The sequence below is a fragment of the Strigops habroptila genome, chromosome 3 (genome assembly GCF_004027225.2).
Source record: "Strigops habroptila isolate Jane chromosome 3, bStrHab1.2.pri, whole genome shotgun sequence".
Taxonomy (NCBI): Eukaryota; Metazoa; Chordata; class Aves; order Psittaciformes; family Psittacidae; genus Strigops; species Strigops habroptila.
In genome coordinates this window covers 84448539-84461485 of record NC_044279.2, presented here as the reverse complement: position 1 = coordinate 84461485, position 12947 = coordinate 84448539, and the positions used below count along the sequence as shown (strand labels likewise).

General features: G+C 40.8%; 1 protein-coding gene across 4 annotated transcripts in view; it reads right to left on the bottom strand.

The window, feature by feature from the left end:
• PRDM5 (PR/SET domain 5) overlaps positions 1–12441 on the bottom strand; it is an 80677-nt gene extending 68236 nt beyond the window's left edge. For all 4 annotated transcript variants that reach the window (XM_030480303.1, XM_030480305.1, XM_030480304.1 and 1 more), the window contains exons 1-2: positions 12211–12441; positions 6908–6991 (exon numbers count right to left, since the gene is read on the bottom strand). In XM_030480303.1, the coding sequence (XP_030336163.1) occupies positions 6908–6991; positions 12211–12303 (177 nt within the window). In that variant the 5' untranslated portion in view covers positions 12304–12441. The remainder of the gene's footprint in view (positions 1–6907; positions 6992–12210) is intronic.
• Positions 12442–12947: the final 506 nt, after the last annotated feature.

The following is a 12947-nucleotide window of genomic DNA, read 5'->3' as shown; positions in this document are numbered from 1 at the left end:
GTAGAAAATTCTTTAAGGAAATTTTTCTTAATGTTTCTGCAAGCAAATTACTGCATTTCCCCCACACACCTGAACTGTTATCATCTTTTATAGTTGTCAGGTACTTAAAATAGAGGCAAAAGATTTTTACTGCACTGAGGTTCCCTGGTGATTTTATGAGGTAGTATGAATTTCACAATGCTAGTGAACATATTTAAAAATTGTGACATTTGAACCTGTCACCTAATTTAACCTGTCACTACATGAATAATTCCATGTTTGAATGTTATTTTCCCCAGTTTCTATACAGTTGGTATTACCTGAACTAAGCAAGATCATCCAGTTAGCTTGAGATGTGTTCCTTAAGATCCTCAAGCTACAGTGGCTAATCCAGAAAGGAATTTAAAAATTATTTTAACAGGGCACGAACACAAGTACAAAAGTATTTCTGATTGATGTTCTAAGGCCAACAAACTAAAAATGCTCTAAGTCATGAGACCACTGCTGAATAATAAAGGACTCGGTCATCTTCATAGGTCAACAGAGACCTAGAAAGATTGCATGATATGCCTACAGTCAAAATGGAGAATCAGTGAAAGAGCTAGGAACAGATTTCAAAAGCCTAGCCACCAGCAGGTGAGTGCATTCTGCAATGTTTTGTTTAAAAACAGCAAACAGGTCCTTATCCTGATTTCCTCTAAACAAAGGGGTAAAACCAAAAAGTTGAGGCTGCCTGCTGTAGTTCAATCGACTGTCTTGGTCTAGGACCCTTTGACCACTGAGACCAAGATATTCCTGTAGTTTCTGTAACCGACGAAGTTGGTGTTTCTATTACTAGTGACTGATGTGACCAGACATGTAGTCACCTTTGATTTCCCAGGCTAAGTAATTAGTAGCAATTAGTTCTATGTTTAAGTATAAGCAGACTTTGGCATGAGCCTAGAACACGAGGAGTCAAATTCATGCCTGATAACTCCTGGCAAGATATTTTTCCATTTTCCTACACTGCTCTCACTATTTGGTCATTCATCACAATCAAACGCCTAAAATGCATGCACATATCCAAAGCATGCAGCAGTCATGAGAGCACCTCCATTGAAGTGCCTAAGAATTGCCTTCTGGAGAATCAACACAAAAGGTGGCATTCAACTAATTTAGTCAAATGTCTTCAGAGTAAGATGAAATACCTGACACTCACTGTCACCACACAGGGAGTTTTACTTCTAAGATCAATCAGGACACCACTGAATTATGTCACATTAACAAACACCATGTGACTATATAAATATTCAGAAAAAAAAAGTGTCTTTAGGCATTGTATAAGCTACCATAAGAAATCCTAGACAGGCCTAAATAATGTCTAAGCTGCTTGTAATGTCCACCAACAATATGCACTACTCCATCTGCTAGCCTTTTATACTGCAATGAAATTATCTCCAGATTTTCAAAATACATCCAAAGTTGTCCTGTATGCTACTTCAAAATGCTCATGCGTGCAATTGCAAATGCTCTACCACACACACCTGGCAAGAGAAGACAAAAAGACTTCACAGAAAACAAGCAGATGGTTATCTTTGCTGAAGGCAGTAAACACACTGCCTGCTTTCTGGAAACCATTTTCTAAACATTTATAAATCTAAAAATCTATGTTCATTCAAACGATCATGTAAAGAAAAGTACTGTTTTCTTCACTGCTTTTTTTTTTTTATTAGCTGAAAACATGATTTTTATTGTTAATGGCACAAACCAGCTAGCTGCAATGCTTCTGCATCCTCAGTTTCAGACCTCCATCACAGAGCTCACTGCAGAGTAGAAACTCACATTTTAGCACTGCTGTAGAAAGTATTAAAATAAACACTTGCAAAGGAAACCTGAGGCAGCAACTGTTGATTTGCTTACTCACTAAGAAGTGTTGAGACATAGCAGTGTGATGTTTTTCTTCAGACAAAACATACAGCAACAGTTTCTTATGCTAATGAAACTCCCTCTGGTGCATGAGGTTATTTGACCTTGCCAGAGACAGAACTGCACAGAAGGCTCATTCCTAGACTTCTGCTAACATTTTGCAAAGCCTTCACAAGAAGGGTTGAACTTCATGTTCACTGGAAGGATACCCAACTTTCCTTAAGCAAACAGTGTGTGATCTTCTATAACAAATTCAGATTAGAGTACTAGCACCTCAACCTATCAACATGTGCTTTCTAACTCCTTAAGTAAATCACACACATCTTAAATAAATCACACAACTGAAGATGTGAGGCTAACAATCTCAAGTCACTTTCAGGAGTAGATTCTTTTCATCACCAAAACCAGAAGATCATTAAAGTGCTTGTTCCAAAAGTCACTAAAATTAATACAAAGTCATACACTTAACATTAATAAAGATGACTAAATCAAGCTTTGAAGGAGTTCATTAATGAAACTTAACTAAATAAACAAACTGGTAGGAATATTAATAACTACTTCTGACACCTATCTATCGATTTAACAAGAATGGAAAACTAGGATGCAAACTTGCAAATGAGACAGGGCACCAATGCTTGACTTATGTGTGGCAACTTATTTTAAATGCAACTTGTGTAAAAATGCATTCAGATGCATTTGTCTAAGAAATGAGAAAACAAAAAACATTACTGAAAAGTAAATAAAAATTCCCACAAAAACATTACAAGCAAACAATTGTAAATGTAAATACTGAGGAGTAATAACTGGGAAGGTAGTCTTCACACAGAAAAGATAAAGACTGCATTGCTAAGAACTAGATTTCTAATATTACATTCATCTTCGGAGCAAACACAGAATTATTCAGATTAACATTTATTTTATCATGAAACCCAGGACATAATTTGACTTAATGCATCGTATGTCAAAGCCTTCATATGCAAGAACCACATTTTACAGGCAAGGTGTCAAAGAAAGAAAACAAAAAAACCAAAACAAAAAAACCAAAAACAACACAACAAACAAACAACAACAACAAATAAAACCCCCACACCACCATTAGCTTAAAGCATTTGACTTCTCATACCTCAATCTTAAACATCAAAGTTCTGATCTAAAGCCAATTGCAGCCAATAGCAGATTTCATTTTGCCTTCACTAGTTTTCAGGCAGGCTGATTTAACTGAAAACAACTGTCACTGCCAAAGCAATGAGAGTTAAGTAGTAGAAACATAAGTGCATTTCATTTTCCGATATAAATAAACATGAACATTAGCTTCCATTGAAAGACTTATTTCCATTGAAATAACCTCTAACCATAGAAAGGTGAAAAAATAGGCAGAGAGTCCCCTTCTCAGTGTAGACCAGGACTAAATATGCATTCAATAGAAACTGTTTCTGTTCTTCTTGGTTTTAACATAACAATGAAGAAAACATAATCTTGGCAGATAGATAGAAACCAAACCTGAAATATGTAACATTCAGCATTACACAGCATATTATGTGCCATCCAATCCTGACCAACATTTCTTCACGGTATGTCAGAGTATTTGAAGAAGGACTAAGTCTTTCCATCCCTCCCTGTTTTAACAGTTGCCAAAGTCATCACCAAAAGTATACGCTTGCCACAATCCAATAGTAGTGAAATGAATGCCACTGTCTTGGTTAGGAACAATAAAGAAAATCAACTGAACAGATATCTTCCCTTTGCAAAGAGACATCTGAGCCTTCGGAGGCAAAAACTTCTGTGAACTTTAATACCTAAAGATTATTTTGGTTTTGCCTTTAAGCACTTGTTCTTCCAGCAAATACATGAATTTAAAATTTCTATGCCAAGTATACTAATACAGACCAACAAAGCAGTATTTAATCAAGGTGCTAGTGGGATGCTAAGAATAAGAACAAAACTCTTAATTCATCACTAGCAACTAGCTATCTGCTTAAGTAGCGTTAACATGCTATTCAGGCTGAGAGATAATGACAAGGGGGTTAGAGGATAATGGGGAGGTGGTTTTTTGACAGAAAGAAAGAAAAAGCACTAAGCCATTTGGACATTTTCTTGGCTTTTTATTATTACTCCTAACTATATGTTTACCACAGGTTTGTGGGGTTTTTCCTCTTCCACATCGCTTATAAATAAAACATTTCAGCATGTAGCTTTTTACAAAGATAACAGCAAGATACTTCCCCCACCACCACCGGTCCTCTGGCATCTGTTCAATGAGCAAGTGCAAACCTTTGATTTATTCAAAACTCCGCAAGTTACAGGCAGATTAATGGCATTCTGCTAGATTTAATTAAAACAGAAACTCTTAACATCCTCAGAAATTTATTTACCAAAATCACTGGACACACTAAATTTTTTGGGTTCCATGTTTTCCTGAAGACCAAAAGAAAACATAATGTGTACAATTTTGCCTCAACATGACAACTAAAAGATGCCAACTCACAATGCTGGTCTTGGAGAAAAAGGAATAGCTTGATCAAAACAGACCACATCACAGACCACTACTCTACACAACTAGAAATTCATGTGGTAAACTTCCCCACAGAAAACTATTCCACAAAATTGAAGCTCAGATCCCAGGCATCGCTTACCAAGAAATGAAATGTTCCACTAATGTTTACTTTTACTTGACTTAGAAAAAGCCTCTACCACTAAGCTTTCTTTCTAAAGGTGTCCTGCCTGAAAATGTGTTCTTTTGACTGCCATCAGACTGGGAGGTCAGGCTTTAGTGGTGCCTCCACCCAACAGTGTTCAAATGAATTATTTTTCATATCTTCAGTACAGCTGACTACCCACAAACTTGGCTAGTTGCTGTGACTGCCTCCCACAGTCTTTGCAATAACCATCTACTTGGACTGTTCAACTTTCTACCTTCTGATCTACCTTCTGCATTCCTGGTCTTGATTTTCAAGTTAAGACTGCTCTCAGCACGATTTAAATTGTATTATAAAGCTCACCCTCGATCAACCTCAGTAAACATGAACAACTTGGGTTCAAACATTCAGGAAGTCATAAAATTTGGTATGCAGGAATCTTTTCAAGGCTCTCAAAACTAGGTTACAGTAAGATATTATGAAATGGTTTTCAAACAGCTCATAAAAAACTCATTTTCTGGTTTGCTGTTGATGGGGTCATATTAGTGTCATCAGTAAATCCATGCATTTGCCTTTTATTTTCTGTCTTACAGGAACAGGTAAATCTCATTTAATCATCAGCAATACGGAATCTGGAAAATCATATGGCTTTCCAACAAACTTAAAGACCTCGTTTCTATAACCCACCCACCATCCCTTCTGAAAACCTTGTTCTAGCTCAAGTATTTTATTGATTTCAAATAACCTGCAGAAACCATGAAAAGGCGAGTGAGCCAGGGCACATTAACATGTACAGCAAATATCTGTAATAAAAACACATTACATTGTTTTGTTTTCAGCTGAGAACAAAGGAGGTGAAGCAGCTGCTCTGAGTACACAACCAGAGAGGGGAACAAATTGTCCACACCTCGTCTCTGGGAAAGGATATTTTGGACACACCCTAAGACCAAAAAAACCAAAAAGGAAAAAAGGTGGGGGGGGGGGGGGAGAAGGGAAAGGGAGAAAACAAAAGCACAGGGATTCACAGACTTAACATTCATCCAGGAATATTTTGCCACTCATTATATTTATACTGAGTTTGGGATTAATGAGACGGGCTTTCAGCATTCTCTCACTCATTGTTCCAGAGTTTAGAATCTATTTATAGCTGTACTAAGACTGTATCAATACTGTGCTCTCTTTATAAGCCGCTCAGCGATGTTAATGCTAGAAGGGGGTTTTTTTCCAAATAAACATTTATTGTGTAATAAACGCATAAGCAGTGCTTTAAGCCACATGTTAAACATAAGCCTTTTTTGTACAGTGCCACACAACAGAAAAATAAGTCTACCTTACACCTCTAACCATAGAAACGTGAAAAATTAGGAAGTTATTCCCCTTCTCAGTGTAGACCAGGACTAAATATGCATTCAATAGAAACTGCCGGGGGATGAGGGCAAGAAAAGGAATTCTGCTCAAAGAACTACAGCATAAAAGAAAGATAATAAAGACAGAACAGAAGCACTGAAGAGCAGGTGAGTATAACAAGTTGGAAATGTTGTTATTACAAGTATTTTTCAGCTAGTGTAATTTCTTCAACTGCTCAACTGGTAAACTCAGACAGATTTTTACTATAGGCAAGCACAGCTATGATAGGAACTAGATTGCGTTAGGGACCTAATTACAAGATCTAGTTTATAAACTACTGTTGCTGCATAACACACATAAAATACTTCAGAAGAGTCCCGAAACTCACTATGCCTTCATCTGCCCACGGCACCAGGTTTTTATTTTGGTCAAGATCTCACAACTAGGCATTGCATTACAAAGTTGCTAACATTTGAAAACTTCCCTTATACAATTGCCAATCCCTAGAAGTGTCACAGCAGGAAATGTTTTATATTACACTTGGAGTAAGCCATGAGCTGACACCTGTTGATCAGCATAAATGGGTATTTCAGTAACTTACAATTATCTTCCCATATTCAAACTATTTTAATCTTCTTTTTTAACATTTTTCAATAATTTTTCACAATGATGTTGTATTTTTCTGTTTTGCTTGACTTGATATTTTTCACACTTCATTGATGGGCTTGGAGCAACCTGGTCTAGTGGAAGGTGTCCCTGCCCGTGGCAGGAGGCTAGAACTAGATGATCTTTAAGGTCGCTTCCAATCCAAACCATTCTATGATTCTACGATTAGAAACTATCATTTGTTATTTCTTTATAGTTTTAAATAAGCCAATCCCCTTCCACCCAAAAAGTGTATTTTAAAAGCATCAGTACGTACAAAATCTCATTACAGTATCTTTAAGCTAGGGAAAAAAAGAAAAAGGACTTGTTATGGTAAATTTTAATTCTGAGAACACTTTTGGCTAGGTGTGCTAATGTCACTTTAGACTACTCACTTCCCACATGAGCCTGCAGTCTGTGCTCTCATCCAGTTCCTGCGGCATTCGCTTCTCCCCTGCAAAGGGGCCAAATTTTTCACCCTAAGAGAACAATTATAAAAGGAAAAGAATTAGCGGGAAAAAACTTAAATAAAGGCAAGTGAATCACCAAACTCCAGCAGAAGAATCACTTTCAGCTGCAAATGGCAAAGGACAGTTTGTCATCCAACTACATGCCACAACTTCAAGCTCATTCCCATTCTTTTCATTCATAGCTTGGAGAATCTCTTAAAACCATACCTTTTCTCTACATGCTTATTTCTCCTTTGGGAAACATCATTTTTGTAATTCTAAACAAGGCTGAAATTTATGGGTCAAATTTCTTACATTTCTTATAAAATTTTCAGGAAGTACCTTGCAACAGCCAACTAAAGCGTGAAGTATTCGGCAAGCACAAAGTTTACACTAGATTTATTTGCAAGATTATTTGCAATGCTACTTTTTCAAGTGCCACAAATCAAAACACCGAATAACTGAGAGTTTTCAGATCATACAGAGATATTCACTTCAAAACAAAAGGAGTATGCACATGTCTATGAATTAATTCAAGCCTTCATAAATAAAATTAAAACGTTATACCACCTGCTACTCATAATACATACTGTGAAAGCATCCACTGATATGTTCTTCCAAAAGTATTGGGTATCAGTGTTTTTTTCCTTCACAGATGTCACACTAGCAGCAGGGTAAATTATTTAAATAGGACTTTCTTCTAACACAGGCCTAGCTCCTCTCCATTCCCCCAACCTTGTCCTTATTTACAGTGACAAGCCCTACAAACCGGAATGCACAACGTTCCTTTAAGCAGTACTTAAGCCTAAAAGCTCTATATACTTTTAAGCATTACAGATTATAAATATATAATGAAAATCAACTTTTGTGTTTCTTTAAAAATAACAGTATTACAGCTAATGAAGTATTGATCTTGTCCACTTGTCCCTTCCCCCAGGCACATTCCATTACCCCAGAAACAGCCTGCTACATGTTTTATCTCTTGCTTAGTTTTTACAGACTGCCTACAGATAGAGTGGAGAGGAAGAAGAATGGAAAACTTTCAGCATCATTCCTCTGAGAAAACAACCAATCAAAAAAAAAAAAAAAAAATCCCACCAAAAAAACCCCCAACCTTGTATTTAAAATTGAACCTGAAGAGGTAATAAACAAAGGAAAAGAAAATTAGCATTGCATGACAAGGTAACAGAATTGAGGGACAATATTTTTAAATGTGCACAAAGAAGATTTAGTTAGAAAGAACAGCAAAACCGAAGGTAAAAAGACAAGAACTGCAGACCAGAGCAGTAACGGAGACACACAAAGGGGCAGTGACAGCAAAAACTGGCACCATGGGTCTTCATCTCCTTCAGTTCTCACTGGTCTCCATACCACCTTTCACTGTTTTGCTAATCAGATGAGGTCAGAGTTCCTTCCCTGCCAGTCATTTCCCAGTTCCATTTCTGCCTGCCTGGGATTTAATACTCAAACTGAAATTTCCTTCTTAATCATAGAATGGTTTGGGTTGGAAAGGACCTTAAGATCATCTAGTATCAACCCCCCGTCATGGGCAGGGACGCCTCCCACTAGACCATGTCCCCCAAGGCTCTGTCCAGCCTGGCCTTGAACACTGCCAGGGATGGAGCATTCACCACTTCTTTGGGCAACCTGTGCCAGTGCCTCACCACCCTCACAGGAAAGAACTTCTTCCTTACATCTAACCTGAACTTCCCTTGTTTAAGTTTGAACCCATTACCCCTTGTCCTATCCTTACAGTCCCTGATGAAGAATCCCTCTTCTTATCTTATCAGTAATGAAAGTGAAAATAGGCTAATACACTTGTATGTGTACAGCCATAAACATTCTCAGCTGAAGTTGAGTGACACCCCAGCAAACAGTGCTGTCTAATATGTGCCATGCAGGTATTACATGGAAGGCAATTTGCTTAAATTGCATTGTTTGCTCCAATTAAGGAGGAGGAAGAGTCAAGGTGATGGCAGAGGAAAACTGCTCTGGAAACGCAGAGTCCTATTTAGCTCAGCAAAGATAAGGTAGGCCCTTTCTGGAGCAGACCTCGGCCTCCTGCCAAGCCGAGCTGGCTTTCCCCATTCACTTAGAAAGTAACAAGTAGGTTTGGTGCAACAGCGAAAGTAGCTCACTACAACTGCTGAGGTCTAAGAGGGCATAATTTTATCTGCAGAATCTCTCATTACTCATAGCAACTACTAAGATGAAAAGAATCTTATTGGACTGTAATCTAGATTAGTTCTATGGGGAAAAAAAAAAAAGAAAAACAATAATATAAGTTTACTCTAGAAATTATTTAAAGACATAATAAATAAGGAACCTAAAAAAGCTAGTCTCCACATTCACTTCAGCGGCAGAATAACACCTTTTAAGACAACCTGAAGAGATTAATTTCTTCCTTAAGTATTTTGGAGGATTCCACAACCCTCACCTCAGAAATACCTTCATCCTTACAATCCAAAGGATCCCTAGGTACCTTGTAAAGCATCTGTTAATTTTACCCACCAGTGAAGCACGCATCACCTCTGGGATGAAGCACAGCAATAGCTCAATACTGACTCAAAACAGGGAACACCATACAGCATTCCTATCTCCGCTATTCCAAACACATAAACCTCTACTGTAGTACGTTTAAGACCTTCTAGAAGCTCAAAACAATAGCAAAAGCAAAGGCAAGATGTCCATCTCTAAATGTAAAATAAATGTAATATTAACAATAGGTGATTCAAAAACTTTATAGCTTCTCAAATTTGGAGAGAAAAGAATTCAGAGACATCAAAACTTCATGTCTTGGATCACAAAGGTCCATGGGGATGAGTGTAATTATTCATTTAGCCTTTCAGAGCATTTTCTTCAGAGATATATATATGTTTATTAGTCCTAGTTAATAAACATGCAGTCATATGCCAATATATATTGATCAAAACCATACTAACACTTCAGATTCCTCCCTGATGAATAAAAGTGAGGCATACAACACAGTTTAAAGGCAACCACAGAAATTATTCAAGATATGAAGACACATCATTTAAATGTTAAAAAAGCTATTTTCAACAGTTGCTTTCAAAAAAAGGAGCAGTGATAAATCTTCTAGTCTTAGCAAAACACTGAGAAATGTAGTGGTTCTCTGATGATTACAGCAAGGTCCTTACGATACTGGTGCTGTAACCAAAGGACAGCTGCTGAAGAAAAAAAGTTACAAGGGAATCACAGCTTTGGTAAAAGTAACGAAACAAAAAGTTTCCACATTTTATGATTACAGATGAAAACTTCAAAGCACAGTGTAATACCTAAAGGCACAAAAGCAGATGGCAGACAACAGCCATTCAAAATGTATTATTACCAAAACTTCATTAATTAGCAGAATTTTCAGAGGCCTAATTCATTATTACTTAGCACTTGGAGAGCTGGTACTGCAATTTCTGATTATAAAATAATTTGAAATGTGTTTTACTTTCAGTCAAGTCATATTCAACACCTCCTCCCAATCCCAAAGCTCCAACGAACTGATTTACCTGCTATTAGCTACTCTATCACAGCTATGAAGCATAGTCCTGCTGCCTTATTACCAGACAAGAGAATATGTTGAGAGTGCTTCACATTTGATTTTTCTTTCCATGGAAAAGAGTAACACACAGGCTGGCTGCATCCAACATATCATCCACGTCACTTGCACATCCACCCTTCTCTGAACAGCCGTGGTGACACACAGTGCTTAGGTCTCCAACCATTTAGGAATACCTCAACCACTGCCCAGAGAGCAACTCAAGAGCTGGTTCCTCAGCCTGTCAAAGACCAAAGTCTGCCTGTCAGACACAGACTTCTGATCAGGGATTTGCATACCACAATTGTGTGTGCTACCAGCACAGAGGATTCACTGTCAAATAAAGGACAAGCCTGTAACAGACACTCCTAATACAAACAGATCTTACTACAACTGCCTCTGCTTTTACTTTTCACATGCTATACATGTCACAGTGGCACCATTTCAGGTTTGTAGGATGTCCTGTATGATGTGCTCACGCTGGCAGAGCTCTGACAGCATATACTTTGCCTGTGTCACAGAGTTAAAAAGTAAATGTGGTGTAATTCAGGCAAGGAAATGGTGCAACTGACAACAGTGTAAAGGAAGGGGCCTCAGGCCCTAAACTCTGAACTGACACTCAGAACTGATACAAATATGTAGACGATAATTTCCTTGAGCTTCAGTCTAGAGCTCGCTCTATTTCAGAGTCCAAGTGTAAGTAGCATGCAACCTTCCCTGCTGAGTGAACTCCTGTTTTTCAAAGGAAAGATCAGAATCTCTGTGGAAAAAAAAAAAACCAAAACAAAAAACCCAAAACAAAAACATGCCCAGTGATATAAAATTGTTCACTTCCACCCCCTATTAATACTGAGGGACACCTTAAAAATGAGAAATCCCTACCCGATGATGTCTAAGCCTTGTTGATGAAACCACCGGAAAATTAGGCAGCCCTCCCAACCCACTCAGAGCCAAAACCAGGGCTAAGATGAAAAGCAAAACATAGAAAATACATAGAAGTGTATACTAATGCAGGGTTCATAACTTTAGGTATGCCTTTATCCGTGCTAACAAGCCACCTGGGCAGTTATAATTGGGATTTCAGATAACCAAGAGACTTCAGTTATGTGTCAAGGGACAATACCTGGTTGGGGTATGAAACTAGTGCACCACAACTGAACCATATTTTTCACAGGCCCGGCTTTATTATCTAGAAACGATGGACTAAAACACCGATCCCGACGAGCCCTCAGGTGAGAAAGGCGGCGGGGGCCTGCGGTCGAAGGGGTCCCCAGCGGGGCGCCGCGGCCCGAAGGCGGGCGGTGATCGGGGAGGCAGCCCTATCCTCACCACAGTGCCAGAAACACCAACGGAGTTAAAATGAGGGGGGAACAAAAACCCACAGAGAAAACCCTCCGCCGGCCGCACAGGATAGGGCCCCGCTCCCCTCCGCGCCCGGGGCGGCAGCTCCCCGGGAGGAACCCTTTGGGGGGAACGGGGGGAGCGGGCGGTGCCTCCCCCGCGCAGAGGGCGCCCGGGCGGACGGGAAGCGGAGGCAGCGCCCACAGAGCGGGTCTGAGGTAAAGTTCGATCGCGGCAGCCCGGCCGGCGGCGGCAAGGCGGGGAGGAGCCGCCCCGCTCTCCTGTGATACGTGGCAGCCGCTCCCCGGCGGCTCGGGCCGGGCCAGGCCGCTACCCCGCTCGCCCGGCCGTCACCCACCTTTTTAACTCTGCGGGCCGTGTAGAGCCCCATCCCGTCCTGCACTTTTGACGACTTCAGGGCAAACCTATCCGGCACGTACATGCCCAGCATTTTGCACCGACTCGGGCCGCCGCCTGCTACCGGGGAGGAGGAGGAGGATCACCGGGGACTTCCATCCCACCGGGAGGGAGAGCGAGCGAGACCGCCGGGCCGGGGGAGGGGGCAGGAAGAGGGGGCTGGCTGCGGGGCTTCCCCGGCTCCTCAGGCCGAGGGGAGGAGCGAGGCCGCCCGCGAGGGGGAACAGGGCGGGGCGGCGGCAGGGGGCGCGCGCGCACGGCGGGCGGGTCGCGGCGCGTCAATGTCGCGACAAGAAGCACGAGGCGTTCGGGCCTTCCAACGCTCCCGCGGCTGAGGCCCGGCCCCAGCGCGGGTCGCGGCGCCCGCGGCCTCCTCACGTAGGGTAACGCACAAGCAGTGTGCTCTGCAGAGGCGTGAAGGCCCGCTCCTCATCCGCGGGCTGGTTTTCACATCCAGGGCAAATGGCTCTTCATCATCCAGTCGTGGCCTCCTGGTCCAGCACCAGCAGGCTCTTCCCTCGAGTTGCTGCAGCCGTGTAACCCAGAGGCAGCCAGGAGAGCAGAAAGGTGGGCAGGCAGCATGGGGGCTTGGGTCCAAGAGATGGAGTTCATTGTGAAGCCCAGCAGAGGTGGGTGAGCTGCACCCTATCACGAAAACCCAGAGTTTTTTGTGGTTTT